The sequence below is a fragment of the Rattus rattus genome, chromosome 12 (genome assembly GCF_011064425.1).
Source record: "Rattus rattus isolate New Zealand chromosome 12, Rrattus_CSIRO_v1, whole genome shotgun sequence".
Taxonomy (NCBI): Eukaryota; Metazoa; Chordata; class Mammalia; order Rodentia; family Muridae; genus Rattus; species Rattus rattus.
Window position 1 is genome coordinate 55,559,358 of NC_046165.1, and position 19,978 is coordinate 55,579,335.

A 19,978-nucleotide genomic window follows, 5' to 3' on the forward strand; every position below is an offset into this window, starting at 1 on the left:
ACTTTCTGTATGTGTCTTTCTACAGTCTGATATTTCATCACTACCAAGAATTGATTAATTTCCTTTTCTGTATTTCTAGGTGGATACCTTAAAGAATTCAAATCTCTATGTGTTCTAAGCCAAGCAAACTGTCTTATCAATCCATTATTTTTCCTGTATCTTTGACCTTAGTGACAGAATAATCAAGTAGTAATTTCCTCAGTCAGGCATCAGGAAGTCTTTGGAGAGTCCCTGTCTCATTCCTCCAGCCTCCATTTCCTTACCAAGCCCCAGGGATTGTATTATTTATCTTCTATTATTTCCTGCTTGTCACTACATCTGCCTCTATTGAGACATCTTACTTCAACCACCATGTACTTTAACTAAACCAAATGAAACAAACACCCACACTCACTGTCTTCCAGTACTAGAAACTGTATGCTCATGCATTTCTACTTCATACTAATTAGATATAATTGGATATATGTTCATTTGGTAAATAATTACATATACATTTTAAAAAGTATTTCTACATGCACGTTTTCCTCATTTTTGAATAAAAAGTTTTATGAAGGAAGAGATTGCAGATCTCTTTACCCTCTGCTTTTAGTGCAGTGCTTAATAGAATGAGTCTCATTAAATATGATTCAGACTAATTTTAACTCATTAGAACTCTAGATTAATTAAGGAATGAAAACGCAACTGAAATTACTCATCATTTTTACCAAAGCTAGTAAATCTTAAAAGCAATCTAATGTGCAATCAGCCATTTACAGGGAATAACAGCATAGAGTGGTCAACAAGTCAGCTTAGACGTCAGTATCAGGGTTTGTGAAGAAGTTGGTAATCTTTGCTGACTACATGCTTCCCCTGCTCTCCACCCCATAACACCCTCCTATCACTCATTATGCTCTTCCATCTTACAAATTAAAAGGTGAGGCTACTTAGTTAAATAGCCTTACTTTAGATTCACAGCTATTCAGAAATAGGCTTAGAATTTTAAGACTCCAAAATATCCTTCACTTCCAAGGCCACTGTAGTGCAGGGACAGTATAAAATCTGGGACTGAGTGAGGAAATGTTTCTAGTGCCAGCAACAGGTAAGCTGGGTTATTTTTTCATCATGAGGACTTTGAGAACTCTGTCTGTACAACTCGGAAGCAAGACGATTGTGTTAAGAAATGTGAATGCTCATGTTCCTCAGGGGTTACTTCAGTCAAGCTGATGAAAGGTATTTTATCGAACCTTTGAGCTCGGAGAGCTTGGATGAGCAGGCACATGCACTCTTCAAGGATGACCCCAAAGAAGACCAGGAGAACAGTAACTGTGGAGTGGATGATGCGCTATGGCTCCAAGGACTGCATCAGGATGTGGTCCTTCCTGCCACCAGGTTGATTGTGCGTAGGGCTTGTTTTGTGTCCTAACCCGAGTTATTTTTTTCATATTCATATATATATATACACATATATATGTATATATATACATATATATATATTTCATGCATATGTGTATATATGACCATGTCTCTCTGTGTCTGTGGAGACTGCAGGTTGCTGTCAAGTGCTTTTCTTAAATGATCCTGATATATTGAGGCACAATTAAAATATTGGCTCTCAATGGGCCTAAATTTTGGATAGTCTGACTTGCCATCTTTTTCTAGGAATCCCAGTCTCTGTCCTTTCTGTACTTGGAATTGAGGTAGACCACTACACTCATCCACCTTTCACATTGGGTTTGAGCATTTGAATTTCAGAGCTCAAATTTTTGCTCAGCCACCTTTGAAGCCCTTGGTTCTAATACCACTAGTAAGCTTGACTCACATTTTATAGTCACTACTAAAATTAATAGCTATAGTTTATACTCATGATGAAATCTTACATTAATTATTTTCTCATTAAGAATATGCATGAGCTATTATCAACAATGTACAAGGGCTAAAAAGAAGACTGAAATGTAATATTGGACTGCAGGGAATAGACAACAGTACCCTCTAAATCTCACAAAAGGCACACTTGTAGGGACTTTTTTGATGTAGAAATAGGAGAAATTTGTCCTCAGAGATGTTCAGTTTACTGGGAATGCAGTATCAAGCAGCATTTATAAACATAGGATCTATCTGTTGGAACATAGAATATTCTTTCTTATGACAGAAGGAAAAATAAACCCAGCTGTTTTCAGCTGTGTGGTGTGCACTAAAATGTTTCTGTCATTTCACTTTCATTGCGTGATTATTTCTTCCAAGTGTTCTCAGAATCTGTAAGCACCAGGCAGACTGATTCTAAGTAAAAACATCTAACCATTTAAGTTTTAAAAAAACCAAAAGCCAAGCCAAAACAAAACAAAACAAAAAGGTTGTTTCTCTTTGCCATGGAATTAAATTTCACCAGCCTATCTAGGAACCCATATGAAATTGTTTTGGCTACATGTTTCTCTCAATATCACTCTGGTTCTGGTTGGCACCAGCCTCTGGTTCCATCTTGAGTCTTTGGGAGCCATGTAGAAATGACCATGCTTTTCCGACAAGCTTTTGTGTTGGCTTTCTGAAGCATTTTTCTGGTCACCCTCTTCTGGTCAGTCACTTGATAAACTGTTTTCTGCTTTTTGCTTTGTAATTCTTCCCATGCATGGGAATTATTGTTGGTTTCTCTTTTCTTTTCTCACATGGTGTCCATCTCTTCAAATATTTCAGTTCTTCACTGAGCTCTCAAGTAGTATTTCAAGATCATCATGTCAACTTGATCTGTCCTTTTTATGTCTGTTCTCACCTTAACAGACTCTCCTTGTTCTAGGTTGAGTGATGTTTGATTATAAAATGCATAATGTTAAAACCTATGGATGTCTTTCCAATCATCACATGTGACATAAGAGCCTAAGCACCATTAAGAGTTAACAAATGTCTGTTTGACTCTGCCCAGCATCCACTACATTGTATGTCCCTTGGCCTACAAAATTTACATTCCATTTATTCTGACAAAAAACTTTCCCTGTTTTTTTAAACATATCATTGTCAATTAACCAAGATCTTGGTATTTTAGTTCTTTTCTTTTCTGGATTATATTTCAACGTTTTTCACAATTTTATGGGTATAATATATAGACCAAGGCTCTAAAAATGCTTTTTCTAATTGTCTATTTTGAAATCACTACCTAATAGCACACCTTCAGTAACTCATTGAATCCATCCGCAATACTTGTCACATCTGATACTTACATCTATTTCTTTGTCTCTTGTGAACCGCTATGCTGATGGGGCAAATAGATTTATCTATTCCAATATCCAGAGTACGTGAATGCATAAGAAATTGGTAGAAAATATTTTGTTCCTATGGAAAGTGGGAGGTAAGTATACATCTTATTAGGTAATATATGATTCTATCTTAGGTAATTTGTTTCTGATGATGAAATCATAAAAGATAATATTTTCCCTTCATTTTCTAACATTTTCTGAGCCTTCTCTGTATGTATGCCTAGATGTTGTAGTAGAGTTAAAATAGTAATCTTGTCTGTCTTGATTCTCAGATACAATCCAACCTCTTCTAAGACCACACATGATCAACAGCAAAAGGTATTATCTTAGTTATGATTTTCCTTCTATTTCAGAAGCTGAATGATGGGATGGTCCAAGAACCTAAGAAGTACATAGAATATTATGTGGTCCTGGACAATGGTGAGGTAATGACATCAGACTACTGCATCTCACAAAATTATCTTGCTCACAGCTCATTGTGTGAAATAGGAATGTCTAGATCTATGTAGAAAGATCAGTAATATGAAGCATATGGAGAAATTATTTTATGAAGTTGATATTTATAATGAAACTGACAGATGTTCTCAGAAATAAATAACTGACAAATATGCATAAATCATATTGTTGGCTTTAAAAATCTCTTTTTTTTTTTACTATCTTTAGAGATCCGAATTTAGTTTCCATTTAAACTCCTTTGTCATATTGCCGTTGGTAAGGTTGTTGTTCATTTGTAATGTAGGATTTATATTCTAGAGGAAGCAGTCAAATATACAAAGGCCCAGTGGATGGGCTCTTTGGAGAAAGGCAATTCTTAATTTAATTTCTTTTCTAGGAACACATTTTTTTTCTTTTCTTTTCTTATTGGATATTTTTTATTTATATTAATTGTAAGTTTCTAAACAAGTTCTCTGTGTGTTTAATGCCAACAAGAAAAATCTTTGAATCTCTAAATTATTGGGATAATTATCTCAGAACTCAAATCTCTGGGTTTCTTGTGTTGGACTCATCTACTATGCATAGATTTAAAACATGGTTAACCATGCTTTGTACTATTTCTACAAAGTTAGGAAACCATGGAAATTAAGACATATTTAGAATAATTCTCACTTTATTTTATTGAGGTTATTTTATTGAGACAGTCTTTCTATACAGCCAAGGCTGTCCTTACTCATGGTCCTCTTGCCTTGGCCTTCCAATACTGAGATTGCAGGTGGGCCACCATGCATTCTGCGATTTCTAAGATCTTTATGCTGACCTGTTATTACAATGGAGAAAGCATGATATTGTTCCCCAAATTCTTTAGTTTACATCAAAAATGACTCAATTTGCTTTTAATTTTAAATCATTAATAAGGGATAATTATAATCACTGTAAAATAAGTTAAAGTCTTTAAATCTTCCAATTATATTAATTTCTATCTGCTCCTATTTCTTTCTTTTCATTGTCTTTTAGTTTAAGAAATACAATAAAAATCTTGATGAAATAAGAAAGAGAGTACATGAGATGGCCAATTATGTCAACATGGTATGATATATTTTACTAAATATAACTTTAAACACTTTGTGAAGGGGTATTCTTGAATTTTGTTATGGATGAACATGAATCTAGGAAGGAAAATGTGTCTCCTGGGGTATGAGTCCCAGGACTTTTGAGGAATAATTTTGAATGTTGCTGCTTCATTAGATATCAATATCACATGTTAGGACCAAAAGATTACAAGTCGAGTTTTGCTTAAAAGAATTTTGTTTCCCAAAATCCACTTAAGGAATACTAATAACCAAATTCTAGTAGAAAATCATTTCAGGGAGTTACAGTAAACAAGAAACAAAATAGGCTTTTCATCTCCGGAGCTGTAGAACCTCTCATTTCTCCTTGAAAATAACCCTCAAGAAGAAGTTACTTAAAGTTCAGGAGCATTTTATCTAGATAAGTCCAATGATGCTCAAGGTGGTAAAGAGAATGGCATATATGTTGGCTTTTGAAAAACAAAGTGCATTAGAAATATTAAAAACTGATCTTGCTATCATTATTCTTTGCTTTACAATGTACTCTCTTTGGACAGCTTTACAATAAGCTTGATGCCCATGTGGCCTTAGTTGGAATGGAAATCTGGACCGATGAGGATAAAATAAAGATAACACCAGATGCCAACACCACCCTGGAAAACTTCTCTAAGTGGAGGGGAAATGATCTGCTAAAGAGAAAGCACCATGATATTGCCCAGCTAATCTCGTATGTACAATTTCCTCTTTGCACAATGAGAGTGATATATCAGGGCATAGGTAAGATGTAAGAATCTACACACAGGTTTTTGTTTGTCTTTTTAACATTCTCAGATTGGTCCTTTTTGGCTCCAAATAGTGGTTTTATTTTCTTAAATATAGATAAGGCAAACATTTGTCAGAATTCTGTTTTATTGGGTCTACACAAAAGAAGGACAAATGTAGATCATGAAAAGAAGAATTGAGACTCTATGTGTAGAAGAACTGATTGACTTTAGCCTTAAGTTAAGGGAAACTGATAGAATCAAAGTAAGATTGTGTATTATATCAAAACCCCACACTTAAGATTATTTGGCTGAAAGACCATTTAATAAGAAGAGCTGAAATAAATATAGTGAATGAAAAAAGCCTTGTACTTTAGTGTATGAAATCAAGGATGTGCCCCCAGCACAGGTTCATTGCTTCAGTGGGCATCAGACAGGAGAAAGCTGCCACTGTGATCTTGAAATGGCTAGAGAGTCTGCTTCCTCAGGAAATAGTCCATGCCATGAATATAGGTATCCTATGTCCTGTAGAATTAATTTATATTTTGCGTAGATCAAATTCAATTCAAAACTTACACGTTTAACATAAGCCTAATTACCATATATGATATATATATATTAGATTTCCTATAGTATATAGGAAGTCTATATAGAATATATACTTCCATTTTAACATAGTAGGATCTTTAAAAAGTTGTTGGCTTCTCTCACACCAGAATTCTATGAAGTTCAGAAGAAATCTGGATCATTGTGACCAAATGCTCAAGTCCACACAGCACTGCAATGGATGTAATACTCTTAACCACAATGGTTTTATGCTCTTAACCACAATGATTTCACGAACATAATTAAAATTCCATACTATAGGGCCCACCTAAAGGTGTTCATCAGGCTGTGAGCACTACAAGGATGACTCATTGAAGGACATAGTAAAGAGTAGCAGATGCAACTCCTTCACCTGGAAGAGTGACTTCTAGATTGAGACACACTCTGGTGTGGAGTCTATGCTTTAAGGAGGAGCATAGCAAGTTCCCAAGATAGGAACCTAGTAGCTAAAAAACTTGAATGATGTGAGCCCTCCCAAGTCAGTCAAATTGCTGGATATTCATGCACTATAGCACAATGGCATGAAAAGATGCAAACAATAGACAAGATTTAAATGTGTAGTTAAGGTTAATGGAATACTGAGAGGAGATTTCTTAAAGAGATGAGCTCAAACAGGAAAAAAAAAGACACCAATTCTCTGGATAGAAGATTTACAGTTCCAACTTTAAATTGTAAGTCTTACCATTTACTAGACAAAGTAACAAGATGCCCATGTGTAGGAATAACCAGATATGAATATTAATGTCCAGATATACTGTATTAGTGGAAAAAATAGATAATTATAGAATAGAGGAAGGCGTTACTTTAATAAATGGTATCAATGTTGAGAATTGATTTCATACAAAGGTAGAATCAAATATTAAATCATCTATAATATGAATTCAAAATAAGTTACCAACATGATAAATCTTTAAATATGACAAAATGCAGAAGTATAGTTTCCAAATAAAAAGTATGTAAAATCTGATTAAGTAAAAAGACAAAATATACAGGGAATGGAAAGTGAGGGGATAATTCTATTAATTTTCTGATTTTTCATGGCAGAATCAATGTTGTTTAGTTGGAAAAAACAAGTTGAATCAGCTAGTGGAATTAAAAATTTGACAAGTGTTTAAAATTTCTGTAAGTGAACAAGCCTCAAAGCCTTATGCAGAGAGCAAAAGAACATTGACTAGAAAGGCAGTGTCACCACTGCTAATTAAAAATAAACTCCAAAAGCAAAGTTAAAGTCCATTAGCAAATAAACAGAATTCATCCAAACCTGTTTCTGTTCAGTTCAAAATACTTAATAACATAAATTCTTTTAAAATATTACTCCAACAAAAACATTATAAAAAGAACATAAGAATAAGTATTTAAAATAAAGTATGAGAAAGATACAAATTAAAAAAGACATAACACTTAGCTTATAACCAGGCAATTATTTACAGGGGAGCACTTGTTAGGGCTAAAGGCCAAAATGTTTCCTTTTGGAAAGGAAAATTATATTATAAAAAATAGAGAGACACAAAATATTATATTATCAGGAGCACATGGTGAACATTGGATGTTCTTAAATCCAAATGCTTGGATTTCAAGTTTTGCGGTAGACATTATTGGAAAAATATCTCTTATTATTTCAAAACCCAAGTAAATACTTACGTGATAGTTGGAAACTTAAATTTCTCTAGTATTTGTTTAGAGTTTCAAAGGAATTGTTTATCTTTTAAAAAGCTAGTTTTCTCATTTTCCCTTCTGTTCCTTTCTTCCTAATAGCTCAACAGATTTTTCTGGTTCAACAGTTGGTCTAGCCTTCATGTCTTCAATGTGTTCTCCTTACCATTCTGTTGGCATTGTTCAGGTCAGTTTGAAGATCAAACGCTGGATCTATGCATCTCCCAAATTTTTCTACCCCATCTATAGAGAAGGTTACTAGGGCTGCCTATTGTCTGTTTCAGTAAATACAGTAAATAAATGGCCAATATTGACCTAACCTTGCATTCTTGGATAAAGCCAACATATTCATAAAATACTGTCTTAATTTACAATGGTAATGCAGTTGCAGGTTCTCTGTATCTAGATTCAAGGGCAGTATCCGACTGTAGCTTTATTTTTGTGTAACATGATTTTTAAGGGTTTTGTTTGTATAGTAAATTTGATCACATTAAGGGAGTTGGGATGTACTCCCCACACTGGTCTTTTTCACCACTATAATAGATTGCATCTATTTCTCCCAAATGTTGAATGAAATTCACCAGTAAAACTGTGTGTTGCTGTAGTTTCCTTTTGGAAAGAATTCTGAAATCAAATTTCAGTGATTCATTGATTTATTCATACTGTTCAGATTATCTTTATTTGAGTAAACTTGGTAGTTTCATCTTTCTTGGAAAAAAATGTCCACATATATCAGGGACAAAATTGACTGATGATATCCAGCACAAGTCACCATATCACTAACTTATAGGCCTATCCCCTATCTGTTTACAACTATTTAAGATATTGATTACATATACTTTTTTTGGTTATCATGGCCAGTTTCCATTGGTGTTTCTTAATTTTCTTTATCTTTACAAAAATCATTGATACTTTCAGTGATTTTTCCTCTAAACTTCAGTGACCTTTGCTCTCATGTTAATAATTCTCTTCTAGTTATACCAGATTGAATTTATTCTTCTTTAACACAATCAGTGCCTCACTGTACACCATTTTACCTGCACCAATGCATTGGGCAGATGTTATATTTTTTCACCTTAAATACTTTATAATTTTTCTTTTAGACTTTAGCTCATATATTGTTTATAAGTGTTATATAAATTTCCTATTATTACTTTTGCATATTGGAGTGTACTCTGTACAATTTTGATTTTTTGATATTGTGTCTTTAGTTAGTGGCTCCATATAAATAGACACAAAATTGTCTCCTGTTTGTGTTCTATAAATGTCAATAATATCAAGGTCATCTATAATGCTGTTTGGGTCTGTTGAGTCTTAAAGGAAAGTAGTCATTAAAATATAGAAACATAGTTGCTAGTTTGCTCATTTTTATTTTTCACCTGCTTGTTTATGTTTCATGGGTTCAACACTTCTTGGGCATTTAAGTAAGTATACTGATTGTCTCTCTGAAGAACTGATCCATTTAATATCTTACCATCCTCACTAATGATCATCCCTGAAGTACTGATTATTCAGGAGTCTAGTTTGTCTCATGTTGAAATGGTTACACTGACATTTTGGGATTATTGTTCAAATGATAAATTTATTTCCTTACTTGTTTTCTTCCTATTTGTGTGTATGTGTGTGTGTGTGTGTGTGTGTGTGTGTGTGTGTGTGTGTGTATGAGAGAGAGAGAGAGAGAGACAGAGACAGAGACAGAGACACAGAGAGAGAGATCTTTAGCTGAATTGGATAAAAGGAAGAGTATGTCTCCATGCAAAGTACATGACATTTCCCCCATTTTTGCCCTTAGGACCACAGTAACTACCATCTTCGAGTCGCAGGAACAATGGCACATGAAATGGGTCACAACCTTGGCATGATTCATGACTACTTGAGTTGTAAGTGCCCATCTGAAGTCTGTGTAATGGAGCAGTCACTAAGGTAAAGGTGTTGGGGGTACACTGTGTATCCCTGGTTTGATGTACAGTTATTGGTGCTATCCTCAAGGTCATGGTCATCAACTTGTTCAAGATTCTAGGTTTTAGAATTGGAAGAATCTTAGTAAAATCAGCAAGCTTATATTTTTTTTAACTTGAATATATATAGCACCCAGTAATAACCAAAGGACAATGTCACAGAGACAAAGGTTTACATGGGAAAACATTCAGAAAGAAAGAGATAACACAGGTTTTCAGGAGCCACCATGGAGAAGTGTGACCACAAAGGCACCAGCTGTGCTCCTGGGGTAGCAAACAACTCATAGATCCTCTCAGCTCTGGGCTCAGACACAGTTCTCACAGCCTTGGTGACACTTCTGTAAAAATGTCTAGGCAGATAGAGAATTCTCAAGGTTAAATGGTATTGACAACCCAACCAAACATTACTATAAGTTTTAAAATTTCATTCATTTTACTCAATTCCATTTATTTCATAGTATTTCATGATAATTTAATATTTGATTCCTTTCATGGCAAACCTGTACCACACCCGCTGACCTGCACCTACATGTACTTTTAAAATTATTTATTTACATGTGGATAGTGGTTTTGCCTGCATATATGTCTAAGCACCACTTGCATATGGTGCCCTTGGAGGCCAGAAGAGGGCTTCATATCTTCTAAGACTGGAGTTACAGACATTGTGGTACTGCCCTATGGGTGTTTGCAGTCAAACTAGGATCCTTTGGAGGAGCAGCCAGTGAGAGCTTTAACTGAAGCCAGCCCAATATGTGATTTAAAAGAAATGTGCCACATTAGAAATACATTCTCTCTTTGGGTTAAGGCAGCTAGTTTTTGTTGTTGTTGTTGTTTCTCTCTCTCTCTCTTCTCTCTCTCTCTCTCTCTCTCTCTCTCTCTCTGTGTGTGTGTGTGTGTGTGTGTGTGTGTAAAAGGGTGTGTGTGTGTGTGTATTAGCTATATGATGTATGATTCCAAAATATCCTTAGATTTTTGTCAAATTTTCCATAAACTCAGAGTAGGTGTTTACAGGGAAAGAGTTTTTGAAGAAAAAAAATCTCATGATATCCCTCATAAGAAGAATAGAGATAACATGGTACATCTGCACAATGAAGCTGTAAGAAAACAAACAAACAAGACTAAACAATGAAAAAACTGACATCACGAAATGTGCAGGCAAATGAATGGGACTAGAAAACAATCAGCCCAAATGAGGTAACTCAGATCCAGAAAGACAATCACGATCAGTCAGCATTGGAGATGCTTCCTTCTGCACCACCAGAGGGCAACCTATAAAGAGACCTAAGGTCAGGCATAGAGTGAGAAATTTGGAACAACCAGCCCTAAATGAGATCCTGTTCCTCCTTTTAGAGCTCAGGGAACCAGTAGAGGAAGAGGTGCAAAGAGTGTTAGAGCCAGAGGGGAGAGGGGACACCAAGGGAAAAATGCCTCTAAGTCAACATGAGCAAAGCTCCTATGAACTCACTCACAAAGACTGAGGCAGGATGCACAGGGCCTGCATGGGTCTGTACCAAGTTGTCTGTTATAGCTTCCTATTTCATGTTTGTATAGGATTCCTTAGTGTTCAAACAAGTGGGTCTCTTATTTCTGTGCCCTCTTGTGTGTTCTTTTCTTCCTGTCGGTTTGTCTTGTTTAAATTTGACGTTATAGTTTTTGTTTTCTCATATTATTTTGTTATATTTTAGAATTATCTCTTGCAAGCCCATTCTTTTCTGGGTGGGAGGGGAAGAAATGAGAGGAAAAGAGGGAGGGGAAACCATAATCAGAATATATTATTTGAGGGGGAAAATCTATTTTCAATAAAATGGGAAAAGGAGAAGAAACTTCTCACAGGAAAGAAAATGGAAAAGATATTTCTATTGCTGTCTTGATAGAAAAAATTTGGGGGCAGTCTTATCTCAAATGAACTCTCTCTTTACACACACACACACACACACACACACACACACACACACACACACACACACACTCTCTCTCTCTCTCTCACTCACACACACACACACACACACACACACACACACACACACACACACACACTTCTTTTTTGCTGTTCTTATCTTTCTGCCAAGTCTATCATGTTTTTTCCATGTTCCTTCCATGCAGAGGATCTGGCTTTTTTTCAGTTGCACAGTTGTCATCGCTCCCAGATGTTATTGCATGTTTAACCCTCACTTTCATTAATAAGATGAAAATAATGAAACTGATACTTATCTAAGGGAATATGAACCCTAAGATCTATGCATAAATATGATTCTGTTGTTCCAAAATGATCTAGGGATGAGAATATGTCATAGACAGGCCAAGGCTCATTTTTGTTCTTACTGAAAGATCAGCTACACTTTGAGAATGGTCATGTTTTCCCACTAAGTTGAGACTTTTACATTCACACAGGAGGGTGAGTCTAGAAATGCAGCTGTTCTTGTATCTTAGCACCTGGTGTGCTGGATTTGATTGTTGAGGTCATTTGTAAGTATCATTGTAGCTGGTATCAGCCATTGCTTCCCGTATGGAAAGCATAATGGTACTGGTTTTTCTCCTTCTCGATCTGCATAGATTCCACATGCCTACAGACTTCAGCTCCTGCAGTCGTAACAATTACAGACGATTTCTTGAAGAGAAATTATCTCATTGCCTCTTTAATAGTCCTTTGCCTTCAGATATCATATCCACCCCAGTCTGTGGGAACCAGTTATTGGAAATGAATGAGGACTGTGACTGTGGCACTCCCAAGGTACTTCTAGCCCTTTACAATTATCTAGTTTATTTAGCAATTGTTAAGTGAATACATATATTATGGCCCACCATAAAACTGAACTTCTGGGGACTTTTGGATAGATGAGTATTTTTCGGGCTAATATGGGGTTTGCAGAGCTCAATATTTCTTTATCTTCCTCACTAGATCCCTTTCCATCCTTACTTTGCAACACCCCTCACCATTATGGACCTTTTGCCTTCATCCATAGCATTCTGGTTGAAATTCTTCTGGTAGCTCAAATGACTGTATGTCATTGAGCATCACTTTAGGCATAACAATATGGCACTATTTAGAGAGAGTAAATCATTTGCTCCTCAGGGCTCACAGATCTGACTAGAGCAAGAGTCAAGATCTAGTCCTGAGTCTTATTTATTGACTCCCACATCCACTTGCAGCATGAATTGGTGTCACATATCCCACATCTGTCAAGACCCAGACATCACAATCCCTGTCTAGGTCTCATCCTCTTTAAAGAGCAGCCAAAATTGGAAGTAGGATTCTGCCCTAACCCCATTATTGTATTTGACAGGAGTGATGTATGATTTCTTCTGAGGATTAGCTTTAGAGTAACTTCAGAATAAGTTTAAAGATTTATTTATTCTATCTTCAAAGGTCATCTTCCCCTGATGGTGTATATATTTAAATTAAGGAAAAAGTAGTTTTAACTCTAAAACCATTTTGACAGTTGAGGTCTTACTTTTTGATAGGAATCTTGACAGGTGCAATATAATTTGCCTGAGGTTCTAGGTTCTCTAGAACCTCTGCAGAAAGGGTTTGGAGTTTGGATCTCTCAAAAATACCAAAATCAAAATAAATTATATTGCTCTCATGGGAGTCCAACTATTTGACATTGTCCCTGACAAATCTGTTGGACACCATTAGTGGTTATTCTGGGATATGTACTAGAATTGAATTAATGGACAAAGTATGTATGTCAAAGACTAAATTAACAACATTCAGTATCTATGTTGAGGATGGAATTGACCTGAAGATGGGATAGAAGCATAACTGATAAGTTGTGTTTAATTAAGTTGGAATTTTCTGAAAACTATCTTTTTCCTTTTGTTTTCTTCATATTTCATCAAGAAAAAAGAACCCATTGATATTCATATGAAGGGCTTGAGGGAAATATATTTGTTTAAAAGAATAGAAAGAATATTTCTGTTAAAACATGTAAGAACAAGTCAGGAAAAAAAGAAAAACCAATCCACTAGCTGCTCAGATGCTTTCTAATAATGTCTTGGTTTATTCTTCTTGTACTGAAGGAGAATTTTAAATGATATAAAATAGTCAGTATATGTGACAAATGATCTATATTATGAATTGGACTCAAATCATCTGTGGCTGATATTTCCTAGGAGTGTACCAACAAATGCTGTGATGCAGAGACCTGTAAAATTAAAGCAGGTTTCCAGTGTGCTTTGGGAGAATGCTGCGAGAAATGCCAAGTAAGATCTGGATGTTTCATCTTTTATAATTATGATTATTTTTCTATATTAATGTTTCAGTGATTATGTTAAGTCACACAGGCAAGACAGTGTTCTTTTTTCTTGAAAAACAAAAACTCAATCTCTCACTGGGTACTTTACAAATTCAGCCAGATACCTGATAATGCAAATATCATTAAGATATAATCTCATTTTCTTTTGAGTGAATGGAGTCTTAGGGCAGAAATTGTGCAAAATAGGAAGTTTCCTATTAGTGACAGCCAGGATAACCCATGAGAACATTATGCCAAGTAAAAGAAAAGAGAGTCACTGAGAAATGCTGCATTCAGATGGCAGAGTGCTTGTCTAGCATTAACAAGTTATGATGGCTCATGTCTTTAATCTCAACATTCTGGAGGTGGAAGTAAGAGAATTAGAAGTTCAAAATTATTACTAGCTATGTAAAGGGTTCAAGGCCAGTCTGGAATACATCACACCCCATTTAACAAAAGAGTTGACTGTGCAGATACAGAATAAAGCCATTGTTATCAGTGGTGAAAAAATGAGGGACTGTTGGCTAATGAACCAACAGGCAGTTATATGGGATTAATAGAGCTGGAGGTCTAATGTACAACAAACATATGTTGCCTATATGTAATATAAAAATAATGGATACAGGGGTTGGGGATTTAGCTCAGTGGTAGAGCGCTTGCCTAGCAAGCGCAAGGCCCTGGGTTCGGTCCCCAGCTCCAAAAAAAAAGAAAAAAGAAAAAAAAATAATGGATACTATAGTGGAAGTCTGATGAGAGTGGATTTCAGATGTTCTCTCTATAAACATACACATAAATGCAAAAAGGTAACTATTGGAGATTGGTGTTAATTTGCTGACCATAATAATTGGTTCACTATAGAAATGTGCATACACACACACACACACACACACACACACACCCCAAAATGCCATATTGTTCACCTTGAATTCATACAGTATAATCTTTTAGAAACCAACATGAGCAAACATGGCTAGCTCAATGCCAGCCATTGGGAGTTTCTCTTTCTGCTGCTTCTCATACTGCACCCAGAGCACATCATCTTACAACTGCTTGTATTGATGGATCTGTTAGAAAAGTATTTTAAATTGACTGGAGTTTCTCCCATCTTCAATCATAGCTCAAATTCACAAACACATTATTTAAATCTAAATTCAAGTGCTTTTCCTCACAACATGGAGGAAAAGGAAGCAGAGATCTATACTGGAGAGATCAAAGGGCACTTTACATGGAAAAAAAAATTGCCTACCGGGAAGCAAAATGATCTGATTTTAGATATAGATTTCGACACCAAAAGAAAGCATGTCTAAATAATAAGAGAGTGTGGGAAGGGTTGTGTGGTTTGTTGTAAGAGAGCCAAGCTGGCTGGAGCTGTGGGAACTATGTTTGGAGGGTTGGTAAACTTTGGCTGCAGTTTTGGTCTGATCTTATAATCAATATTAAAACAGTGGAAGTTGTTTGGTGTGTGTGGTCTGTGCCTACTCACCCAGCTAGCAAAGAATTGTCCTCCTTTGATTTACTGACATAGAAGAGGAGTTTGTTTTATCAAGGTTTTTCTAAGGAAGTAAGAGCAAAATTGATGGTACTGTTGCAACAGAATTCATATAGTAAAAGGGTACTTGGCTATTTCTCTTTTTTCACAATACAACATTCCATAACAAGAGCTGACAAGAAATGCACTACTCTGGGATGAAAAGATTGAAGGAAACTCGATGCCTGGGAAAGTTTTGAGGTATGCGGATCTGCTGTTGGCAGATCTGTCTCCCTTTCACTTCACTAGTGAATCCTGAATTTACAGACTTAAATCTTGTAAATCATGACAAAGAAGCATTCAACAAAGGGAGAGATACAACTCCCCGCATGCCATCTGAAACATTGCCCAGTGTGCCTCTTACATTACTATAAGTTTCCCTAGTGTCCATATCAGAATAAGACTGCAAAAACTAATTCAAAAATTAATTGTTCGAAGACTCAGAGTATGGCCAACACAAGCACAAGTGACATGACATGGATGTAGTGCAAAAATGAATCACAGTAAAATTATGCCATGGCCCCGAAGACTAAATGGTTGTTTGTATTAATCTAAGGTGTTGGGGCAAAAGGCAGGATGACACATATTCCCTACTTCTGTTTCCTTGCAGCTGAAAAAGCCTGGGGTTGTGTGCAGAGCAGCAAAAGATGAGTGTGATCTGCCTGAAATGTGTGATGGTAAATCCAGCCACTGCCCAGTTGACAGATTCAGAGTCAGTGGCTTCCCTTGCCAAAATGGGCATGGCTACTGCTTGAAGGGCAACTGTCCCACCCTGCAGCAGCAGTGCATGGACATGTGGGGCCCAGGTAAGGATCTGTATTTGTTACATCTTTTACTACAGTGATAAAAATGCCTAAGGAAAGAAACTTAACAAAATGAGGGTTAATTTTGACTCTTAGCTCCAGGGGAAGTCCTTCAGGAAGGAGAAGTCAAGGAGGCAGTTGGTTATATTGTATCCCAAATCAGGAAGCAGAGGAAGATGAAATGAGTCCAGCTTTTTCCTTTTATGCAGTCTGGGGCTACAGCTCAAGGATGATGCTATCCAGACTCAAGGTGGACTTTCACTCCTTAGTCAAATATTTCTGGAATCATCCTCATCCATATACCCAGAAGTGAGTTTCCATGGCAATCCCAACACTCATTATGTTAATAAGGATGAGTGTCACAGGGACAAATTCTTCTCTATCAGTCTAGTAACAGGGCTTGACTTTGGCCAAGGAATTATCCCATTCCTCCTAGAAACTGTGTCCTTCTCAAAATTACAAATAAATACCTTTAACATATTTAATTAGAGGTTTTATACACAAGTACACTGTATTTACCTCAATTCCACCTCTTCTTTAATCTAGCTCCTCTCTCACTCTCAACTTGTATTATTCCCCCCACCCTCATTTACTGAGTCCATTTAGTGCTGCTCATGCATACATGTGTTTAAGGTTAACCACTTGGTATTGTATAACTTATCAGTAATGAAAACTGATTCTCCCTCCACAGCCTGTAATTCTTTCATCTAGGAATGGTGTCTTGTGGATTCTCTTATTTCCATTGTGTGTTGCATGATGTGGTCATTATGCAGACCTTTTGTAGACAATGACACTGTTGAGATTTTATGGGGTCTTATCTAGAAGACACTATCTTGCAGCAAACATCTCAGTCCTTTGGCTCTTGTATTTTTCTGCCCTCTTTTAAACAATGTTCCTAGAGCCTAAAGTGTAGGGATTGTGTTGTAGGTGTGCTAAGGATAGGGATCCCATGGCCATTGTCTTAGTCAGGGTTTGTGTTCTTGCACAAAACATCATGACCAAGAAACAAGTTGTGGAGGAAAGAGTTTATTCAGCTTACACTTCCACATTGCTGTTCATCAGCAAAGGAAATCAGGACAGAAACTCATAAAGGGAAGGAACTTGGAGGCAGGAGCTGATGCAGAGGCCATGGAGGTTGCTGCTTACTGGCTTGCTTCCCCTGGCTTGCTCAGCTTGATTTCCTATAGAACCCAGGACTATTAACCCAGGGATGGCACCACCCACCATGGGCTAGTCCTTCCCAACTTGATCACTAATTGAGAAAATGCCGTACAGCTGGATCTTATGGAGGCATTTCCTCAAGGAAGGCTCCTTTCTCTGTTATAACTCCAGTTGTGTCACGTTGATGCCAGTAAGTCATGCATTCCCTGCATTTTGACCATATTTGTATCTCTGTAGTAGCTTCTGTCTGTTGCAAATTTTTTTAAAGCTTCTTTGATAAGGGGATGAGAGCGAGAGTTGTTAATGAGTATAAGGGTAAGTGTTTAGAATCAAGTTAGATGCTGTATTGATTTAGAATAAATAGTAATAGTAATGTCTCCTCTAGTGTGTATAACCTTTCTAGATACAAATTATTGATAGTACCAGGCATGAATTCCCTTGTATTGAACTAGCTATTAAGCCTAACTAGATATTGCTGATTATCTCCAAAATATAAATGCCATTACTGCACCATTGGAAAATTCCCATTGGGCTGGTCATTGTTGTGGTCAAAGGAACAACAGCTCCCTTTGCAGCTTGTAAAGCATCTTCTGATACTTCTGAGGGAAGGATTCTAGGTCACAGGGACACATGTTGTATAATATTGCTTAAGAATGTGTGTGTGTTGGTATGCACTCATTGATAAGTGGCTATTAGCCCAAATGCTTGAATTACCCTAGATGCAGAGAACACATGAAACTCAAGAAGGATGACCAAAATGTGAATGCTTCACTCCTTCTTTAAAAGGGGAACAAGAACACCTTGAGAGGGAATAGGGAGGCAAAGTTTAGAACAGAGACAGAAGGAACACCCATTCAGAGCCTGCCCCACATGTGGCCCATATATATACAGCCACCCAATTAAATAAGATGGATGAAGCAAAGAAGTGCAGGCCAACAGGAACCGGATGTAGATCTTTCCTGAGAGACACAGCCGGAATACAACAAATACATAGGTGAATGCCAGCAGCAAACCACCGAACTGAGAATGGGACCCCCGTTGAAGGAATCTTAGAAAGGACTGAAAGAGCTTGAAGGGGCTTGAGACCCCATATGAACAACAATACCAACCAACCAGAGCTTCCAGGACTAAGCCACTAACCAAAGACTATACTGGGCTCCAACCTCATAGGTAGCAATGAATAGCCTAGTGAGAGCACCAGTGGAAGGGGAAACCCTTGGTCCTGCCAAGACTGAGCTCCCAGTGAATGTGATTGTTGTGGGGAGGTGGTAATGGGGGGGAGGATGGGAGGGAACACCCATAAAGAAGGGGAGGGATGTTGGCCCGGAAACTAGGAAGGGGAATAACAATCGAAATGTAAATAAGAAATACTCAAGTTAATAAAGATGGGGAAAAAAGAATGTGTGTGTGTGTGTGTGTGTGTGTGTGTGTGTGTGCTTTTGTAAGAAATTGCATAACACTGAGCAATAACATAGATAATCCAGGAGCCATAGATTATTTATGAAATACTCTAGTGACCAGCAACAGAAATTCTCTTGGAGTTGTAGCTCAGGGTATATCCTATAGAATCCCTTCATTATTACAAGCTATTGACTCTGAGACCTTGAAGGTAAGACTTATTGCTGAGGATTCCATACACTTCAGACACAGGAATTGGAGGAACCAAGCTGGATGAGGGCATCTTTTTAAGACTAAAAAATATTGAATGTAGCAGATAAAGACAAAATTTTACTTTAAGACTGATAACTTTTTATTTTAATATCTGTCTGCCATGCACTCAATGTTTGAGACATACTTTTCAAAAATCATTATTTAGCCTCAAATTCAAATTCTTCTGTGCACCCAGAAGGGACAGTGGTGTTGCTGGATGGGCCATAATCCCAGATGGAAGACAAATGAATAGATGCTGTAGAATGCAAAATAGCAGTGAGGAAACTGGAGACATTTCAATGATCACTTCTGTTCACTGGAAGTTTAGTGGCCACACTAAGGGAATGGTATGCAGGCTTTAGAATAAAGTGTTTTATAAAGATAGCTGAAAAGGTTAAACCCAAATCTAAACTGAACTCAAAAGCTTCCTCAGAAAACTAACTTTACATGTACAAGTGTGCTCACTTCTAGGTGAAATCTGTAAAGATCTTAACTCCTGGAAGGACATAGTAGCAAACTGCTTATCAAGGTATAGATAGGAAATAGGGAGCCATTGGTCCAAGGTTACAGAATTCTACACAATGAAAAAACACAACATTTATAAAAGAAAACAGCTTCTGGTTTCTGCTTGTGCCCCGAGCTGAACTGGTCCCACAGATCTCTGTATCCAAATCCTTTGGGGGAGAGCTGGGCATTCAGAAGTATAGACAATCCTGAGAGCTCAGAGGAGATAACAACTTCTGCTCACATTCCTGGCCCAAGAGGAACCTGCCTAGTGCCCTCTGTGCCCTGTGGGCACATGGAACTTCCCAGTTTCTGCCTGCACCCAGAGCTGAAAGCAGTTGCCAGGAGCACTGACACACCTGAGAGCAGAGATAAGATGAACTCTTCTTT

General features: G+C 37.0%; 1 protein-coding gene across 1 annotated transcript in view; it reads left to right on the top strand.

Annotated features, from left to right (window-relative positions):
• The window catches only part of Adam28 (ADAM metallopeptidase domain 28), a 218,329-nt gene that overhangs the window by 11,760 nt on the left and 186,591 nt on the right, over nucleotides 1-19,978 (top strand). Inside the window, 9 exon segments of the mRNA XM_032917907.1 lie at nucleotides 1,183-1,375; nucleotides 3,578-3,649; nucleotides 4,677-4,748; nucleotides 5,287-5,456; nucleotides 7,852-7,936; nucleotides 9,542-9,672; nucleotides 12,261-12,438; nucleotides 13,821-13,910; nucleotides 16,081-16,276. Of these exon segments, the coding sequence (XP_032773798.1) occupies nucleotides 1,183-1,375; nucleotides 3,578-3,649; nucleotides 4,677-4,748; nucleotides 5,287-5,456; nucleotides 7,852-7,936; nucleotides 9,542-9,672; nucleotides 12,261-12,438; nucleotides 13,821-13,910; nucleotides 16,081-16,276 (1,187 nt within the window).